Genomic DNA, 20,902 nt, shown 5'->3' with positions numbered 1-20,902 from the left:
AGTGGTTATTAAAAAACATCACCACCCACTGTTTAACCAAATAAATCTCTCAGATAAATACTAACCAGACTGTAATGGAGGTGTGGCTGCAGGAGGGCTGGTGACATAACGTTCCTTTTCCACCATGAGATTCTCAAAGGACCCTTGGATGGAGCCAGACTGCGTCGTAAGTGTCCCATTGTGTCCTGTTGTTTCAGGCTTTGTGATGGAGCTTAAAATCTGTGTGAACGCAATGTACTTTGTATCTTGAGAAGTCTTCCTGTTTTCTTTGTTGTTCACCTCTAGATCTGTAGTAAATGTCTCTAAATACATATTGACTGGAGAGTTTTCAGTAGTGTTTTTCTCTATAATTGGTTTGATGGTTGTCAACAAAGGTTGGTCTTTGTTTATTCTCTCATTGTGGGCATGGATGGGTGTAGTCAACTGAACAACCATTGTGGATGTGGCTTCATCAGGGACATTGTTATTGTTTGCTGAAATGATATCTTCATCATCAATATTCTGGGTAAGTTTTTGTGGAATTGGAGGGGCATGGTGAGCATCTAACTCTTCCACCTCAGTATCTTGTTTCTCTGGAATGAACATGTCCATCTCCAGTGGACCCCTAGAGGGCATCATAACCTCAAGGCTCTGTTGATGTCCACTTCCTTCCGCAGAGCCCTCATTTATGCTAAAGTTGGGCCAAAGAGGTAAAAGCAAGTCTTTGGACAACCTATTGTCAACTCTTTCCTCAAACCAGCTTTCACGACGTGTTGTGGATAGAGTTTTCGGAAATCCATCAATTGCCTGAATGTTCAGGTTGTTGTGGTTTAAGGGTTCTGTTGAGTTAGAGCCAAGGGAAGTGACAGATTTCTGGAGAAGAGACAGTCCAAAAATCAGAGCGAAGAGCCAAGCCATTTTGTCCCGTTAATTTCCAAATGCCGTACCAGGAGCTGAATGGTGACAGAATAGGATATACATGGATTAAAAAGAAGCAACACTTTTTTCAAAGTCAAAGTATATAACATTTACCAAATCAAAACCTGGATAAATATATTGGATATTTATAGGATGTACATACGGGATATGAAAATAGTGAAAAATAATGTAAAGTTTGAAAGTTTGGTCCAAATTTACATCCCAAACCAGGGATGTACTACAATCATATTCGGCACTAAAGCTTCTGCATTGTGCAATTTGGCAATTTAGATCCAATTTTACAATGTATGTAAATAACTTGACTGTACAATGACTTTTGATTTGTTTATACAACATTTGCAAAACAACTTTGTAGCATTCTCGAGTGAATAGAATGACCTACTAAAAAGGGTTAAGAGTTGAAGAACCAGAAATTTGAAAAGATTTCCATAGGTGTGAAGGCTGTTTCTGAAATGGACTTATACAAATTACCTATAAAAATACAGTATCCATCCATTCTGTATATATTGAAATAAAATATTTTATATTAGAAAATATATAGTATAACTGTAATGAACTTATAGTTCCAGTGACTTGAGTGCACAACAAACAGCAAAGATTTGCTAGAATTAAAACAGAAACTCCAAATATTCCTTATGAGAGCCTTTGAACACTTACCTGAAGTTCCTGAGGTCAGCCGTAAAGTGAATATCACAGTTCTTTTGAGTAGTTCTCACATGTGAATGTATTACCTTTGCAGTCGTCATTGAATTTTGTCTTCTTAAAACTGCTGCGTCTTCGTGCTGATGCTTATAGTGCAGCCTACCTGACGTTTCACTGTAATCTTGCTGCCATCTGGTTGATGTCCTGCTGGATTTATGTCTTTGAACAGGGTTCTGATCCCCAATCCCAACAACACAACCTACAAACCTCAGGTGCTTTGAAATGTTAGTGTAAAATTTGAATGAAATATGTCATAAAATATATATTTGTAGTCTTCAAAAAATACAGGCACTTTCCTCTTTCAATTTTCTGTATTTGTTTCTTTCTGGTATCACAGATGTGTAATGGTAATCTCTTCAATATAAGGGATTTCAGTAAGACCATTAGTTCACTAAACCAGTCTGTTCCTGTAAAGCACACTGAAGGTAAACAGAACAAGAAAAATCCCATATAGCTGAAATATTTACACTGAAATATTATTCTATCACACACCTAACTGTTTTACTGATTTGATACAGTAATTCAAGTCACCAGTGCCAGCTCCCCTTTGCCAGTTCGACCATGTTAGGCTAACATCCAACACTACTTGGTTCTTGATACAAACCTGCCATGTGGGGCTTAACAAGTTACTCACAGTAGAGACAACATGGTGGACTTAACTAGATCTTATTTGAATGTATGTCAAACACTCACGCACAAAACAACATAGAGAGGAGGGATTTTACCTTCTTCTGGTCTAAAAAGTAAAAATTGTTTTAAAGTAAAAATTGTTTTTTTTTTTTTTAAGTACATACTAATTAATGAACATTATTTGACATAATATTGTATTGCAAAAATAATACTGATGTAAAAAAATAATAATGCTATGAGTATTATTTTCATTTATAGGTGTCCAAGGAGGTTCTGTGTGAATCGTATGTAAATAAAAACATGAAAATTAAAATAAAATAATTTAAAATGCATTTTATATAACCATATTGGTATAAATATGATTGGGCTGAGGTCTTTTCATCAATATATTGTGGGGTAGCTTGAACAGTTTGAGTGATGCTTTCAAAAAATGTAATTATTTATATTTATTAAAATATCTATTCAACTATTATCAGTTGAAAATTTCACAATATCCCCAGCAGCACTTTGCAAGAATGAGGATAGGGAATTATACTTAATTATGATTTCACAATATTCACGATAAATTTTCTGATATTTATGTGCTCTATGGATTGTGAAGAGTTATGTTTATCCAAATTATAGGACAGGGTCATTGTGGGGTTAAGAGAGAGACCGTGGGAATTAACTCTTTCTGAACTCATAACAGTTACATGACATACGACATACAGTATATCTCTCCCGGTCCACCTTAAGAGCTCAGTCAGGCAGGCTTTTGCAGGGCGATCAGGGGGAGGCCCTCACAGACACATGCTTAGCACTTTAAGGCGGACTGGAGCGAATAAAGCTTCGCTTAAAGGCACAAGCACGCTGAAATGGCATATGCTGAATGACTTTTTTACTCGCTCTGTTAAGTACAACGTAATTATAATGCATAACATCCGTTCGAAATGATTTTGTTGCCTTTTGTTACCTTGCTCTCATTAATAAAAGAAAGTAATTTACAATGCAATTATAAGCAGTTGGTCCACAAAAAATATGGAAAACAAACAGCATCTAATTTACCACCGTTTGAAAATACCAAACAGCCTTTATAATGAGTTTCATCATATTAGTGTAGCCTATAAGTTATACCATGAGCATAGCAATGGACAGCGTAGTAGGTCTGTATGTTTCGTTAGAGTGAAGCAGTTTAACATAAAGTGTCATACAGAGCGAGTGCGCGCGCCCGTGCACGTTGCTGACGGGCTGCACCAGTGTTGCCATGTCCGCTAAATTATAAGCGATCTTGACGGTTTTATTATTATTATTATCATTTTATATAATTATTGTAATCATTATAATTATCAGTCCCTGGTTGAGTTATTTCCAGAACACAGCGGCGTTTTTGGGGTGTTTGGCTCCCTGTAGAATGATAAAGTGACCAACAGTGAATCTATGAAATATCTACACCTACTCTCGACACAATAATCATTATAAAAATTGTTACATCAATTTAGAAATTGTGAAATCAACTAAGAAATCAATAGATTGATTGGGGAATATGTAAATCAAGTAAACATTGAATTATGATGCTGATGGTAAATAGATCAGAGTCTGCAATTTGATAATCAAAAATAAACAAATTAAAAATATAATACTTAGTTTAGTTCAGAATTCAGTTCCGTATACTCGACATAGGTATTACTACTACTACTAACAACAACTACAATTATTATTATTATTAGGCCTATCGTCATTGTTAGAAAAAGCTTATTAAAACGCAATTATCAATCATTTTATTAGCTTTTTTATATATCATTTCTCTGTTATCGTTTTCACTAAATATTGTATTTTAACTTGTCTATGGCTTTATTATTAATTAGATTATTTCCATACTTTTTGATTATCAAAATGTTCATTCTGTTTTTCTGTGTACCTTTGTGTTACGAATTAGTTGATTTATCGATTTCTCAGTTGATTATTGAGCAGCATAAATGGGTTCCCGATCAATGTATCAAAGTATATAACTGATTTTCCTCTTATTTCTTCTTATTATGCATATTAGTTACATTTTGGGTTTCTCCTCTCGTGATCTGGCACGATCTGGCAACACTGTGCTCCGCGTTCATGGCATTGTGAATGTGCGTGCGGCAGCAGTGGAGCCGGAAGGGGGAGCTGCGATTCCGTCCCCGCCTTCACGCTACAGGACAGCCCGGGGTCTAGCGCTGTCACAGCAGGCCTACTTCCGTCAGCTCTATCGCAAACATCATTATTAAAAAAAAATAACATTTACAGCCATCCAAGCCGTCCAAGCAGCGCATTTGTGTATTTTTCAATACGGTAGGACATATCTGCACTCGGCCGCATCGGGGATTTTACTGTTTCATTTATGTGTGTAGCAGAATAAGCACACGTCACGACATAAATAGCACTTAAATAAAGACAAATGTGTTTGAGTGCAAAAATAACGAGATATAGCAAAGCAAACGGATTTTACATATGCACGGTCAGATTTAGTTGAGCTTTAGTGGGGTTTTTGTTTTTTGAACGGCGTGTTTTGGCGGAAATTGGTTTGGCTTTTATTTAAGGTAGCATGGGATGATTAGCACGCGAGCTCACGTTTAGCCATTCAACTGCGCGCGCGTTGCCGCATTTACTGTGGGAATAATGGCTAATATCACACAGCAGCATGTCATAAATATATTCGATATAGTAATGCAAGTTCTTGCACCTTTTTTGTTGATTTTGAAGTTTCGTTTGACTAAGGTTAGCGATTTAGCATTAATGCTAGCATATTTTCTAGGCAAAAGCATTGAGTGGTCCAGTATGCGACCATAAACAGTCCTATTTTACCATCACATAACGTTACTTATTATTGCTCATGTCTCCTAATTCAAAAAACGTAATATTTGATCGCTCAGAATGAGGTTTGATTTGTGATTTGAGAACAACTTCAATGCAACCAATTTTATTTTGCTCGAGGGGGTCCAAAGTCCAGCAAGGTTATAGGCTGTTTCTATCTGAATGCTTTATACACAGAGCTCTTCATCTCTACTAAATCACATGAAACACCTTTAGCCTCCAGTTTATACAGTTCTATCTACATGCAGATTTCCAATGTTTATGGTTGGATTGCCCGCTGGTGCATTATTCAAAATTAAATTAGATCTGCATTGTGCAGAGATTGTGTTGATACGTCACATGCCAAAGTAGAAATAGCAGCTATACAAATGATCTTATATTACTGTTTTTCAGATTGAAAAAGGTTCATCTACAATGCAGTACATTTTTACCTGTATTAACATTTTTTTTTTAAAGCTTATAAGCTTTTGTTCACGTGTATAGTTGGTTTCGAACTGTTAGTCTAGATGAGTATGCACAATTTGTACATTAATAATCTATAAACATAAATGACCTGTCAAAACTCATTAATTATGACTATACTTTTCCAAAGAATAAAAGTTCCTTTAATTTAAAGTCCTTTGAAGATCATGCAAAACATAAATTTAGTTTTTGTCAAATTTTGACTGGTATTGTTAATATTTATACCCCTTTTTTGTGTTCCAGGCTCCTGTGCAGGGTGGATTGACCTGTCATGAATGAGCCCATTGAAGGCGGTGCGATCTCGTTCGACGAGTATGTGCGGCAGAAGGCACGCACTATACCTCAGCACCGCATGAAAGAGTTTCTGGAGTCGCTGGCCTCCAAAGGCCCAGAGGTGCTGCAGGAGTTCAGTCAGCAGACCAGCGGCACCACCACCACTATGGTGTACCAGCAGGGTGCCAACTGCATCTACACGGACAGCACAGAGGTGGCAGGGTCATTGTTGGAGCTGGCATGTCCGGTAGGAATGGAATCACTTTTTTATTGTCGTTTTAGCTATTATTTAAGAAGTTAAGTAAGTCACATTTCTGTTTTATCTTTGCGCAGGTACAGGTGACGTCTACACAGATCTCCCCCCAGCTGGCTGCAGCTGTGCATCAAGCATCTGAACAGCAGATCCAAGTACAGGTTTGACTCTGTCATTCTGTTTTTGTGCATCTACAGGGCAGTTATACAACGTTTACCAGGCAAACTGAGGTTGTTGGATTAAAGTCGGCATGAAGTCGTGATAGTCTTTTCATCCCTATTGTGACGTATATCAGAGTGAAACGGCTTCTCGATCAAGTGAAAATGTAGGGCGGGACTTGATTGTTATGAAAAGAGAAGAGACGTTGCTGCACATGAATTTGAAAAAAATATAAAAAAAATAACGATGTGCACGGATAAATCATTTATAAGATTTCATTTTGATTTCATGGTGACTTTAAAGAGATAGTTCACCTAAAAATTAAAATTCTGTATCACCATCATGCTGTTCCAAACCTGTATGACTTTTCTTGTTAGGAACACAAAATAAGATGTTTTGAAGAATGTTGGTCACCAACAGTTTTGGTAAGCATTGATGTTGAATGTATGAACAAAAAAAAAAAACAAATCACAAAATTTATTATTACTCTCTCACAGACTCTAGTGTATCCTTTGTGTAGGTTTGTCTTCTGATTCGGGATCAAACTCTGGCTCAAACATGTATGGTGAACATCAGAAGCTTTTAAAATAATTCCACACATGTAATGGTGGGGACATTGAAAATTATTTTGATATGCAAAACTGTTACCCAGTCATAGCATTGGGCATTAAGTCTTGAATGTGGCACATCTATCAAAATGGAGTATTTCAAAGAGAGGGTCAAAACAGGATAGAAAATAGCTTATTACTTCTAAATGATGATGTTTTTGATGTAAAAATCTTGCTGGCATTATAAGAGGACCTCAAAGAACATAACATTTTTAAAAATGCAGTTTATGACCCCTTTAAAATATTTTCTCCTTTGTTTTTTTTTGTTTTTTTTTTGAGAAATTAATACTTTTATTCAGCAAGTATGCAATAAATTGATCAAAAGTGACAGTAAAAACATTTAAAATGTTACAAAAAAAAAATCAAATTTCAAATACAAGTTTTAAATGCAAAATTTCAAATAAATGCTGTTCCTTGCCGTTCTTTTGAATTTTCTATTACTCAATAAAAATTCTTAAATTCTTAAATAATTACAAAGAAAAATAGGTATCACTTTACAATAAGGTCTCATTAGTTAACATTAGTTAATGCATTAACTAACATTAACAATGAGCAATAACTACATTTGTTACAGAAGTTATTATTTTTTGTTAAAGTGTTTTAAAAATACATCTGTTAGTTCATGTTAGCTCAGGTCCATTAAATAATACAGTTACAACCTTTGATTTTAATAAAGTGTTATTAAATGTTGAAATTAAGAATAATAAATGCTCAAAGTATTTTTCATTGTCAGTTTGTTAACTTATGAATTAACTCATTTTAAATAATGGAGTTTTATTGTAAAGTGTGACTGAACAATAAAGAATTAGAACATATTAAAACAAAATCTAAGGCATGTTGTAGTCCAGATTAAAATATAAAAATGTTTAAGTTTGAAAATAAAAAGCCTTGAGTCTTTACGTATTTGGTGCTGTGATGAACATGAATACAAAAATCTGATTGGCTGTTTAAAACATTTAAATACTGTAGTAGCTGTAGCAGCTGCTTTGATTATGGGGGTTACCGGGGTAACCGCTGTATTTTTGCTGTTCCATCAGCGCCATCTGCTGTCAGAGATTGAACGTGTACTTTCATTCAGAGCGTCTCCTTGAGTTTGTTTACATCAGTGTGCATGCCTCTTTGAAGCAGCATACAGCAGTATTGTGCATTTTAAACGGTTGATTATTCTTAAAATGCATTCTAAAAATCAGAATAATTCATAATAAATAATTATTCACGGTATTTTGAAGGTCCCACGATAACAATATCACGCATATTCATTGTGAAATATCGTATTACTGTATACTGGCACATGTCTATTCCCTTTACAAAAAGAAAATACACACCAGTGTGCAAATTTTTCAGAAAAACAATGACGTACACGGCAAAACACCTTACTTCAGGTCAGTGGGCCATTTTGTTGTGCCCTGCTGTAAATACCTCTCCATCTCACTGTTGGCAGGTGCAGATCCAGGGTGAGCAGGGTCAGACAGTTGGCCAGGTACTTCAGGTGGCGTCTCCCACCCAACAGCAGCTACAAGGAGTTACCACAACACAGCTGGTACAACAGGGGGAACTTACAGAGGAACAACAACAACAGGTAATGCATACCAATAGATGATCAGCTTCTACAGTTTATGCATTTTAGATTCATATCGTAACCTGTGTATATTTCTCAGATCCAGGCCCAGCTGGTGGCAGCAGTTGCCGGAGGTCAGCAGATTCAGATTCAGACTGTGGAGGCTCTGTCCCCCCCTCAGCAGCAGGGCTCCCCTAGGGAGGCAGAGAGACGACCTGGAGCCTCACCTGCTGTCCTCCAGCCTGCAAAGAAACGCAAGGTGGATGTCCCAACAGTTGTGTCCTACTCGCTTCCTCAAGGGCAGCAGCTGGCTACTGTACTGGCCATCCCACAGGGCCAGCAGCAGGGCTACTTGTCACTTCGACCAGATCTGCTGACCGTTGATAGCACTCATCTCTACAGTGCCACCGGTACCATCACAGGCCCAGCGGGTGAGACCTGGACCATACCCGTGTACTCGGCCCCACAGCAGCAAGGCGTGGCCCACATCGCCATCCCTCAGGAGGCCTATAGCACCGTGCAGGTACAGGCCTCGCCTACCGATAAAGACAAAGACAAGATGGTAATTGGTGCGTCTCAGGCTGCTGGGGCAGTGGCCGTTCCAGTGTCTGGCTCAGGAGTGACCACTCAGGAGGAAGTTGTACATTCGCTGTTCCCAGCACAGTTTATGAATGGAAACATTCACATCCCTGTAGCAGTGCAGACTGTAGGTGGTGCTTACACTGGGACAACGCAAGCCCTTCATATATGGGATCCGCAGCAACAGCAGCAGCACATACAGGATGGGGAGGCTCAGGAACAACAGCTCCACCTGCAGGTGAATATATTCTAGGAGGAATCTTGCATGCTTGAGTATTCATAGCTTCCAGGCCATCTTAAGTAATTTTGGATTTTTTTTTAGCAGGGGATGTGCATTTAACCGTATTGAAAAATTAGTTTCACTTCTTTGGCATAGTAATGTGTCAGTGATGTCTGTGTTTATCAGGCGCAGACAGAGGCGGAGCCACAAGTGGAACCTCCTCCTGAGCTGGTCCTCCCAAATACGCTGAAGCCTGAGGAAGGACTGGAGGTGTGGAGGCTTTGGGTTCAGCGCAAAAATGATGAGCTGGACAAGAATGAACAAAATAAGCTGGCACCTATTGGACGTGAGTTTATCTTTCTGTCTCCACTTTTCTTTTTATATACCGGTCCGCCACTCAATCTAGGGTTGCCGCTATACTATAGCTGATAGCAATATGAGTGAAATTTCATGATAAAATAAAGCAAAAGCCTTCAAGAATTTCTCAATTATGTGTGCACATGCACCTGTAAATATTCAAAAGCAGCTGCCAATCTGCGCTTGGATACAGAATTGAGTCAGTAGTTGGTACTACTTTATTTATGTAACTATTTATATATTTGTTTGTCAGTTTTAGTATTAGTAGTTCTTATTAAGTGTTTTAAAGTGCCCCATTATGCTATTTGGAAGGTTCCTAATTCTGTTTAGGAGGTTTCCTACAACAGGTTTTACATGCATCAAAGGTCAAAAAACACTTTCATTTTTTCATAATATAAATTGCACATCACCACATTTTCAAATGATTCTCAAACGACTCGTCGGATGAATCAGTCTCTCTAAATTCCTCCTTTCCGCGAGCCTGATCTGCTCTGATTGGCCAGACGGCCCAGTCTGTTGTGATTGGTCTACCTCTTACAGTGCGTGTCGGAAGCAAAACGCCCATTACCATAACTGTTTCAGCTCCGGAGGCTTCCTAAAGCTCAGCAACTGTACACACTGTAAAGACAGTAACAATGGCATTGATTTTTCCATATCAATCCGAGTGCGAGTCCGATGATGAAACATTGGAAGAACTAGTTAATCAACCCGAACCTCCATCGAAAGGACGACTTGAGCAGGACGTTTCTCGGTGATATTCTACTCAGTTTGACGTTCATCGTTAGATGTTGCAACTGTAGTTCCTCACCATCAGCATTGTGTATGTTCATCAACAAACCAATGTGTATATTTCTAATTTATTGTGGTGCACATGTGGGATCTATATTATTAACAGTGCATATGTTAGTCGAGCACTAACGTGAATGACTGATGTAACATTAAAGTTTGTAAAACAAATCTTGCTCCATCCTTTATCATTACTCAGAGTAGAAAGAACGACAGAGAATCTGCATTAATAGACTCAATTTTAGGTAATAGTGACCCACAGCTGATTAGCAGAAGTATTTCATTAAGACAGTAATAAAGTGAGTTAGTCGGAGACATACACAATATAGCTAAAACACAAAACTATTTTGAACACTCTGTATAAAATATATATATACATCAATAATTAATCACACTTACAGGTTGTGATTCTAAGGAGCAAGTTGGTCCAAATGAATTGGGTACTGTCTCATCTTTAACCACGTATTCTTCACAGCCTCATCCTTTGGAAGTGAATATAAACTGAATTTCCTTTCACAGTGCAGAGCACAGCATCTTGTCGACATGTTATCCACACAAACGAGCTACAGGGTTTGAGTGGGGGTTCAAGTTTTCGTGGGATGTCCACACAGAACGTAGGCGGGCATTATGCAAATATGTAAACTTGTGAACTTTGCGGAAATGGGATATGAATTACAAATGACTAATTTAAGTGGTTCAGAGTCAACTCTTTCTTTTGTGATATAATAACTTTATGATGCACTTTCAGCTTTATGACTTTGCAGACTGTTTACATTCACATACAGCTACATTACACACCGCATGAAAGGTAATTTTAAAAAATCCATAATAGGGGCACTTTAATTCTGCATGGTCACTAGAGTGTTTATGCATCCGTTTAAAATGTATTACATTTTTTTTAAAGAATGTTTTATAGTCACTATTTAATATCTTAAATATCTTAAAAAGTATATAAAAGTAAACTTGTAAAAAAAAATTAACTTGAAAACATGCCTTGAAGGTTTTTTAACCTGCATTTTTAAAGAATAGAAAGAGAATTTTTTTTTTTTTTTGCAAGGATGCAGTAAATTGACCAAAAGTGACAGTAAAGACATTTATAATGTTACAAAAGATTTCAAAAAAATGCTGTTCTTTTTATTTTGTTCTTTCTATTCAAAGATTCCTGAAAAAAAGTATGACGGTTTCCACAAAAAATATTAAGCAGCACAACTGTTTTCAACATTCAACATTAAAACAAATCTTACTGAACCCAAACTTTTGAACAGTAGTGCATATAAAAATGTTTTTTTTTTTTTTTTTTTCTTTTGTCGCATAATTGCTTTTTTTTTTTTTTTTTTAATCCTTTTAAGTCTTTAAAAGTCTTAAATTTCATTCCCTTAAACATGTAGAGTCCATGATCAAAACTGAGCTATTTTTGTCAAGCCTCTAGTGATGTTTATTAATATCTGTCTCTGCAGGTCGACAGCCACTGCGCTTCCAGGACGATCTTGTGTCAAGTTCAGTGGGCGAGTTGAACTTGGCTCTGTCCCTGATGACCCAAGAGGCTCGTGGGCTGGAAGGGGAGCCGTTTGAGCCTGATTCACTATACTATGTATTTTTATGTATACAGAAAGTATGTCCTATTTCTCCTTACGTAATGCCTTCTTTTGTTTCTACTGTTTCTGTTGGATCTTTAGTTTGCATAAGCTGATTTCTTTTTCTTGTATTTGTACAGTACATGTTTGAGAACGGCAGGGTAGACGACATCTTCTCTGATCAGTACTACAGCCGGTTTTGTCAGTGTTTACACAAAATTCTCGAGGAGTGGAGGCCCAGTGTTCACCCTCTTGGTAAGAAGTATGTGTGTGTTTTGAAATGTTCTACTTTGGAGTCTTGTGGTGTGTATGTTGATTGTCGTTGTATTTGGCAGGCTATATTATCCCAAGTCATGTGACCGAGGAGATGCTATGGGAGTGTAAACAGCTGGGAGCTCATTCTCCATCCACTCTTCTTACTACACTGATGTACTTCAACACCAAGTGAGCCTCCTTTCATTCTCAGGTCTTTAAAGATTGTGGCAGTGAGTGCTCTGGGGTTTAAAATGTTGTCTCTGCACAGGTACTTTCACTTGACCACAGTTGAGCAGCATATGAAAGTGGCCTTCTCCAAAGTGCTCAGACACACTAAGAAGAACCCCACCAACCCTAAAGACAAGAGTACCAGCATCCGCTACCTGAAAGGAGTCGGGCCCCACCATGTTGGACAGAAAGGTTAGCCATTAAATAAGGCTGGATGTTGTCACGTTTCAAGATAAACATAAACTTTACGCTTACGTATTGTGTACACTACTGTTTAAAAGTTTGGGATCAGTAAGAATTCTTTTGTTTTGAAAATGGTATTTGAAAGTAGTCTCCTATGCTCACTAAAGCTGCATTTGTTTAATCAAAAATATAGTAAAACATTAATATTGTGAAATATTATTGCAATTTAAAATAATTGTTTTCTGTTTCAATATGTTAAATTGTAATTTATCCCTGTGATGTCAAAGCTAAAATTTCAGCATCATTACTCCAGTCTTCAGTGTCACATGATCCTTTAGAAATCATTCTAAAGGATCATGTGACATTCATGTGACATTCATCTTTGAAAGCGGGAGCATTTCAAAGCACGCGACTATCTGTGGACCGGGTCGTGATAGACGCCTGCTTTCAAATGCTCCCGTGTGTATCTGTGTAAGCGCTCGGTGAAGAGTGTCATTGATGACTGTTTACAATGTTTTTGAAGCGTTGATCATTGTAGCCAATCACAGACATATCTGATAAGTGCGTGAACACAGTGGCCAATCAGAGATGTTTACGAATCCGCTCAACATTTTTAAAATTTCAGTACCAGCATGCTACTGAAGTTTGTACTTTTGACAACTCTATGTAATACTACAGCTCTATCTATTAGGGGTGTAACGGTACACAGAAGTCACGGTTCGGTACAAACCTCAGTTTTGGGGTCACCTTTCGGTACAATAGCAAAAATGGTCACTATAGTTTTAGGGTCCAATTCTCACTAGTAACTAACTATTAACTTCTGCCTCAAACCCATAATTACTGTTTATTAAGGTCAAGTTTAGGTATTGTGTAGGATTATGGGATGTAGAATATGGTCATGCAGAATAAGGCATTAATATCTTTATAAGTACTAATAAACAGCCAATGTCTTAGTAATATGCATTGTTAATAAGCAACTAGTTAATAGTGAAAATTGGACCCTAAACTAAAGTGTTACTGGAAAAAGCATCAAATCCACAATGCAAGGTTTCTTTTCATTTATTTTGAACAGACAGTAGTGCAAATCAGTTTGTTCCACCTAGTGGCATTTAGTCCCCTAGTTGGTGCAGTACAGCCTCCTTAAGTGTATTAAGCACTAAATAGTAAACAGAAATGCATTCTTGCATAGGTCACATTTTTTTTGCAGGGCTGATAAAAAACAAGGTATTTGGTCACAATCAGCTACAAAACTGAAAAGCATCTCGTGTTATAAAAGTACAAATAAACAGAATAATGAAAATAAAATGTGTGCATTAGGAGTATTACAATTTTCTCCACCTAAATTATATTTAAACATTCAAAGTTTAAGCCCAACCCTCCTATACTTAATTTTCCGTGTTCCGCTCCGTTTTGCACAGTTGAGAGCGTGAGCCTTTCGAAGCATACTCCTTTGTCCGTGAGCACAGAAAGACTTATTCGACGCATGCATGCATTTAGAGGTCATACGCATAGGCGCTGTTCGTCTTCTGCTCTTTTTCCTGTTGTAGCAAACAGTGTTGCATTACCGTGCACACCCCCTTCTGGATTGGAGTGTAGATCACCTGTGACTGACTGTATTCGTCGTCTAACTGCATGAACCAAACCGTGACGTCTGTTCTGTATGGTTCGGGATGAATACATGTACCGTTACACCCCTAGTATCATTAGTAACTGGTAACAAAAAAAATCCAGCCCTGGTCATGGAAATTTCTAAATTATGCCTGTATTATAATTGAAGATATTTGTTAGAAATACTTTTGTGAAATTGTACTGTGAGCAACTGGAAAAGTTCATAAATTCATTGGTCAAAAACTGTGAAAAGTTGTAAATCTCGTCTTTTTTGGTTCTAGTAACAGATGACATGTACGCGGAACAGGCTGAGGACCCAGAGAACCCGTTGCGCTGTCCTATCAAACTCTATGACTTTTACCTCTTCAAATGGTGAGCCACTGATTTTATCAAATATGTATATTATAAAATAACTTTAATTTTCTGCCTCTCCCTCATTTTTTATTTTTTATTTTTTTATTGTCTGTCCTCAGCCCTCAGACTGCCAAGGGTCGTAATGACACGTATTACCTGACGCCAGAGCCGGTTGTGGCACCGAACAGCCCTATTTGGTACTCCACTCAGCCAATCACAAGCGAGCAATTGGAGCACATGCTAACACGCATCATGATGGTGCGGGAAATCCAGGAGATAATCTCCATTGCGCAGGCCAATGTACACTGAGACAAGATGAGGGCAAAGAAATCAAGATGGAATAAGAGAGAGCAGCTTTCTCCAGCTCTCCATCTTGCCATCATCATCTCCTTTCTCAAAGAGACTGAATTCAAGTTGCCTCTGCAGCCTCTCCTTATATTCATTCATGATTAAAAGGAAAGCGAGAGGTTCAAGAGGGGTTTTCAATGAACTGGACATACATACGGGCCTTTTTTTTTGTTTTAGATACAGGAACCTACTTCTGTTTGTTCGACTAATGGCCATTGAAACGTATTTGCCCAGATCCCTTGATGTGTGCATTTTCTCTTTCTGCCATGTATGTTACGCTCCATCTGTCTTCACACTGTCTTCTCTCTGTTTATTTTCTGTAAGGATCTGGTGTTTTTTAAGACCGCAGGCTAAACTGAAGTCGTTATTGGCAGTGGACTGGAATACCATGTGATTGTCAGGTGAATATACATTTAAAAACATGGCCTCATCAATCTGTAATGCCTAACACAACCCCCGCTCACCCCCAGGAGCTTGCAGTAGCAGAGTTCACGTACCTGAGGAGTGTATTATACATGAAGACTTTTTGGTTCTGTTTTTATTTTTTTTATATATATACATGCATCTATGGTAACCTGATATGTATTGATATTATAGTGGTGCTGGAGAATCGAAGCCTGTCTTTTCAAACATGCTTTTTTGTACAGTGAATTGCCTGTATGTGTCATCTTTGACCCTTTCAGCAGTCTTTGGGCAATTCTGCCACACAAACACACATAGGCCTCATTCATGACACAGAACATGATACATTTCTACATGCATAGTTCACTAAACTATCATTACATGCATTATTGAATCAAATGCTACAATTTACAGTTATTTTGCAAAGGATTTGCACAAGACATGCTCCGGTAATAAAATTCTAGCCAATGAGAATTATTTTAGCTATGGCCGATTAACTGATAAATGGCACATAATAAACTACAAAAACACTAAAAACTATATTCTATTTTTTAATCAGTGGTTCTCGACCAATGGACTTCAGCAAACTTCCAAATATATCATTTTAGAATCAGGCAAAACAATTAAAATAAACTTAAAGATTATTTTAATTCACCCCCTCAACAGTTTGCTTTTCTTTAAAGTCTTAAACCCTGGATGTACGAGGAAAACTAATTTTAAAAGTGCTTTTTCTAGATCTGGAAAACTCATTAAATTTAATAACATATTATATGGTACAGATATAGTGTGGCTCGCTAGTTTGCGCAATCATTATTCACTCAAGTCTTACAGGTTGGGCAAAATATGTAATTTTTCTCCATTAAACATTTTCAGTGATCTTTTATTACAAAGTCTGGAACCAAACCCTTCAGAACGCACAACAACAAAATATCCGATTTGTACATGACCTTTTTTACAAAATCAAATCCAATGCAACTGTTAACACTTTTCAATAGGAGTTAATAGCTGTGTGATCCATTTCATTCTTTTCCTGGTAGTGGTATCTGTAGTCTCTTCAAGGCATTGGTGAAGTATTTAGGAAGGGGGCAGGACACCGTAATGTCGCCATGACCTTTGACCCGTGGCAGAACGATCCTTCGGGAGTGCAGGTGAAGAGGGAGATATCGTGTTTTACTCTGCACCAAGCCCAGCCGTCGCAGTGTGCCCTCTGGCAGCTTCTGTAATCCGAAATATGAGACCCACATGTGGTCAGTCTTCAAACGTGACAATGAGTCATGTCTCAAGAAAACACTACACCACCTTGATTATTCATTATTAAACACAACGCTTACGATGTTCATATAAATCATTTTTAATCTGGAAATACACTACCATTTAAAAGTTTAGGATCAGTAAGTTTTTTTTTTTGTAATAACTGAATTAAAGGGATAGTTCAGGTCTCGTAACCCTCAAGTTGTTCTAAACCTGTACAAGTTTCTTTGTTCTGTTGAACACAAAAGAAGATATTTTGAAGAATGTTGGTACCTAAACAGTTGCTGGACCCCACTGACTTTCATAGTATGAAAAATATACTACGAAAGTCATTGGAGATCAGAAACTGTTTGGTTTCTTCAAAACATTCTTCAAAATATCTTCTTTTGTGTTCAACAGAACAAAGAAACTCGAGACACATTTAGAACAACTTGAGTAAATGATGATGTGAACTGTCTCTTTAAATTAAAAAGGACAGTAAAGGCATTTATAAATGTTACAAAATATTTCAAATAAATGATGTTGTTTGGAAATTTCTATTCAAACAATCCTGTAAAAATATCATAGTTTCCACAAAAATATTAAGCAGCAAAACTGTTTTCAACATTGATTAATAAGAAATCTTGAGCACCAAATCAGCATATTAGAATGATTTCTGAAGGATCATGTGACACTGAAGACTAGAGTAATGATGCTGAAAATTCAGATTTGCCATGGCAAGAAGAAATGACATTTTAAAATATATTACAAAGAAAATAGTTATGTAAAATGTAATAATATTTCACATCATCATTCAAGGAACCAGCACTTGCTCGAACATTGTCCTATTTATCATACCTGGGGTGCTAGTTTGTTCCAGTGAGCATATTTATGGTCTCCGAGAATGGGGCAGGTCAAAGCAAGAGCCATGTGTACTCGAAGTTGGTTTTTTACACCTAAAACAAACATTATAAGTGGTTCTGGTCATCATATGCTTACATTCCTTCATTTAATAAATAAAAAAACAAGTTACATTTATGATAATTAGGAAGTATAAGGCACAATTAGGAATAATGCTCTGAGTCGGGTATGCTTTTCAAATGTCATGGTCAGTCAGTACCTGTGACAGGCTGTAGTTCCACCAAGCTGCAGCCACTGGTGCTGTCCAGAACCCGATACTGTGTGACTGCATTTTGTGCCTGCCGATTAGCTCTCACCCTGGTCACTCCATCTCCCTCCTCATTCACTTTGAACAATGGGCTCAGACCCATCTGAGCAGAATAAACATTATTCTTCACATTAATTCTAGTAATGTAAGAAAGCTGGAGAACATCCTATTCTTAAAGTCAACAAGTCAACTATTTTCTAAATGAATCATATTGATTTTATTGTGAAGAATTCATCTATGCATGTTTCGTTTTTTGACCTCATAATGTTTATTCAAAATGTAAATATGTCAGACTTTTCTCTGGTGTTGTATGTTGGACTTCTCCAATCATTAAGTCCGCTTAAACCCTGCCCCTTTCTTACAATAGAGTGAAACAGTCAGGTTCCGACTGCATTCAGTTTCTCCATAGGGAAACTGATTTTTAACAATAACTTGTAAACTAGTGTCGTCAAAAGTACTGACCGCGATACCAAGTCGATACTGAAATTTTAAAAATAGCGGATTCGTAAACACCTCTGATTGTCACAGACATATCGGATGAGTGCGTGAACACAATGGCCAATCAGAGGCGTTTACGAATCTGCTCAACAGCGCTCAAACCGTCACATTTTTAAAATGTCAGTACCGACTTGTTATCGCGGCCAGTACTTTTGACAACACTATTGTAAACATTTAGACCTACTGCGAGTTCAGAGGTTGTTAATTCATGATATATGCTTTTATTTATGACATCTGTATGCATTATTTCAACTTATTTTAAAAATAAGTGTTTAACAATTTGTGGAGAAAAACTGCATTACCCATGATGCTGTACAGAAAATTACTCCAATCAGAGAATTGCAACAAGCAAACCCTGCTCTTTAGCTCCGCCCACTCCCATGAACCACCACAAATCAAGTCGTAATCGAGTCGGTCTCTCTATGGTCTCAAAATACTTAAATATTTTAATATATTTTGCAATGAACTTAAAATATATTATTTTTATAAACATAATCAACAACTTTAAATAAATAGTTTTATATTTCTCCATTGTTTTTAATTTTGATTATGTTATTCACAATGCTTTATGGAATTGTAATTCTTTCCCTACTGAAGCCGTCAAGTACACAGTCTTGTACCTTTGTATTTTAATCTGATTTTCAAATACTTTTTTGCTTCATGTAAAACTTTGTAATGTTGTGATTCATCTTGTAACTGGGTGGCTTGGTTCTTGGCTTATAACACTTTAACAAAGATTTTTTTTTTTAAAGATGTCTATGGAGAAAATGAATGGAAAAAATACTTTTGAACAAACGCCACTGAATGCACTCTATTGGCTGCAAGCTCAGATTCAGATCTGCCTCCATCCAATCATCATCCAATGGAAAGAACCAAGCCCCGCCCTACATTTAATTATTTTTTCAATACCCGGTTTTACTCTGACGTATGTCACAATACAGAAAAAAAATATTTTCTGTTACTTTATAGCATCTTTATGGCATCTTTTATGAATACAATGTTATATTACCTTAAAATGCGGCTGAGGCCCCATGACCTCCTTCTCTATAATAGGAATGTCAATCACCCCCTCTGATGGAACAGGCACACCTACAGTGACCGCCCTGAACAAAACAATATGTTTAATTTATGTTCAATTGACAGTAAAGAAAAAAATGTTGCACTAGACAAGCACTTGTGGCTTACCACAATGGCTTACTATCAAATTAGCCTTACAAAAACCAATTATTCTAAATTGCATCCAATTAAAGACAAGCAACAAATACAGGTTTTGATGTTTAACTTACAAGAATGTCCTTTCCACTTTGTGTGATCTGATGAGTGTTTGTACATGTTCAGCTGCTTCCTCTGTTTTAGCCAGGATCAAAACTCCAGTAGACTCTTTTTCTAGACTGTGGCACAAATGCAACTGTGATCCTGCCTGCATGCCATCAGTTATCTTTGCCAGCAAAGGCAGACACTCTGCAATGCAGTTTCTGATGCCATCTACATCTATAAGAACGGAGCAGGCAAATGAAGGAATATATTAGTATATCAAATGATCTGTCTTCAACATTGTATTAGCTGATTATATGAAATGTTTTTTTTTTCCCCCTAATATTTTTACATAGAAATAAATGGTGCATAATTTAAAAGTGAATATTATCTAGTACCATAAAATCTCCTCAATATACAAAATATTACAGAATAATTATTAAAAATGTTTTCAAAAAATATTGAAACAAATTATAGTACATTGATTTCATTAAAAAAAAAAAAAAGAATACCAGAGGGTTGTTGATGTCAAATACTCACTATGCAAAGGCACACCATATGGTTTATTTATGGCGATTATGTTTTGGTCTTCATAAAGCATGCTCCTGTAAAGAGCTTTTGCGAGCACACTAGGGTGAATAGACTGTAGCTGCTGAGTGAACTGTTTGAGTTCATTCACTCTGTTCTGTAGAGGTGACACCGGAACCTTTGGAGAGGAACGAAAAAAGACGGAACCTAAATGGTTGCACATAAATTCACTTTAGTCAAAACAGACAATACATGCATAAACAAACGTATCCAACCTCATTTTTGTCATCTGTCCGTTTTTCTTTTTCACTCCGGAGTCTGTTCGCGATATCTGCTGCTTTCAGTCCTGTTTTCCTGTTAGAAGCGACGGTCTCAGTCTTTGAAGCTGTGGCATACGCTCTCATGAGCATCGTATATGTCACCTCACGTGCGTGTCGCATTTTCACAGATCAACAGTTCAAAAGTAACTCCCTTTCTAAAAACCTGCGTCACGAGATCTTACGTTACTCATTGCTATATATGTCAGAATAAAAATGCGAGTATGACAGCTAAAGCCGAGTAATCAGGCGGACACTAAACACATAAGTAAAATCAGATGAGCAAGGAGAAATAATGCACAACAGTTCAAAATAAAAGTCACTAGGCAGCCTAAAATAATACAAAATCAAACAAAAATATATTTTATTTTATTATAACATGTTTTACAGAATAATTATTTACACAATATATATATATATATAAATTTTTTTTTTTTTTTTTACTAAAATCTGCTTAATAGAATAATTCGTTCCATTCTGGTATGTTTTTGATTCATTAAGAAGAAGAGGCTCAAAAGAGTCATTTGTTCTGGAATCGGACTACGCTAGTCGAGCTGTATGATTTTGATTAATTAAAAAAGAATAGTTCGGTGCTGTTTGTTATTTTCAGTTCATGAATCTTTCCTC

At 37.0% G+C, this 20,902-nt stretch overlaps 2 protein-coding genes across 6 annotated transcripts; one reads left to right on the top strand and one right to left on the bottom strand.

Annotated features, from left to right (window-relative positions):
- Nucleotides 1–4,311: 4,311 nt before the first annotated feature.
- qrich1 (glutamine-rich 1) lies at nucleotides 4,312–15,529 on the top strand. Of its 5 annotated transcripts, none has more exons than XM_051912339.1 (13): nucleotides 4,312–4,551; nucleotides 5,779–6,055; nucleotides 6,142–6,222; nucleotides 6,598–6,645; nucleotides 8,270–8,407; nucleotides 8,487–9,203; nucleotides 9,378–9,531; nucleotides 11,786–11,940; nucleotides 12,043–12,157; nucleotides 12,238–12,346; nucleotides 12,426–12,577; nucleotides 14,458–14,548; nucleotides 14,650–15,529. In XM_051912339.1, exons 2-13 carry the CDS (start codon nucleotides 5,807–5,809, stop codon nucleotides 14,837–14,839), a joined length of 2,199 nt encoding a protein of 732 aa, XP_051768299.1. In that variant the 5' UTR covers nucleotides 4,312–4,551; nucleotides 5,779–5,806; the 3' UTR covers nucleotides 14,840–15,529. The 5 variants fall into 5 exon arrangements, with proteins under 5 accessions (XP_051768299.1, XP_051768297.1, XP_051768301.1 ...); XM_051912337.1 differs by having other exon boundaries at nucleotides 9,372–9,531; XM_051912338.1 differs by lacking the exon at nucleotides 4,312–4,551 and adding an exon at nucleotides 4,756–4,977 and having other exon boundaries at nucleotides 9,372–9,531.
- A 576-nt stretch (nucleotides 15,530–16,105) lies between these two features.
- rpusd4 (RNA pseudouridine synthase D4) lies at nucleotides 16,106–20,588 on the bottom strand. The gene is made up of 7 exons (XM_051912344.1): nucleotides 20,234–20,588; nucleotides 19,971–20,136; nucleotides 19,463–19,667; nucleotides 19,186–19,279; nucleotides 17,631–17,781; nucleotides 17,369–17,466; nucleotides 16,106–16,497 (listed from the first exon to the last, which is right to left on the bottom strand). Exons 1-7 carry the CDS (start codon nucleotides 20,396–20,398, stop codon nucleotides 16,300–16,302), a joined length of 1,077 nt encoding a protein of 358 aa, XP_051768304.1. The 5' UTR covers nucleotides 20,399–20,588; the 3' UTR covers nucleotides 16,106–16,299.
- Nucleotides 20,589–20,902: the final 314 nt, after the last annotated feature.

The sequence above is a fragment of the Ctenopharyngodon idella genome, chromosome 11 (assembly GCF_019924925.1).
Source record: "Ctenopharyngodon idella isolate HZGC_01 chromosome 11, HZGC01, whole genome shotgun sequence".
Taxonomy (NCBI): Eukaryota; Metazoa; Chordata; class Actinopteri; order Cypriniformes; family Xenocyprididae; genus Ctenopharyngodon; species Ctenopharyngodon idella.
This window is presented reverse-complemented; position numbering and strand designations above follow the sequence as displayed.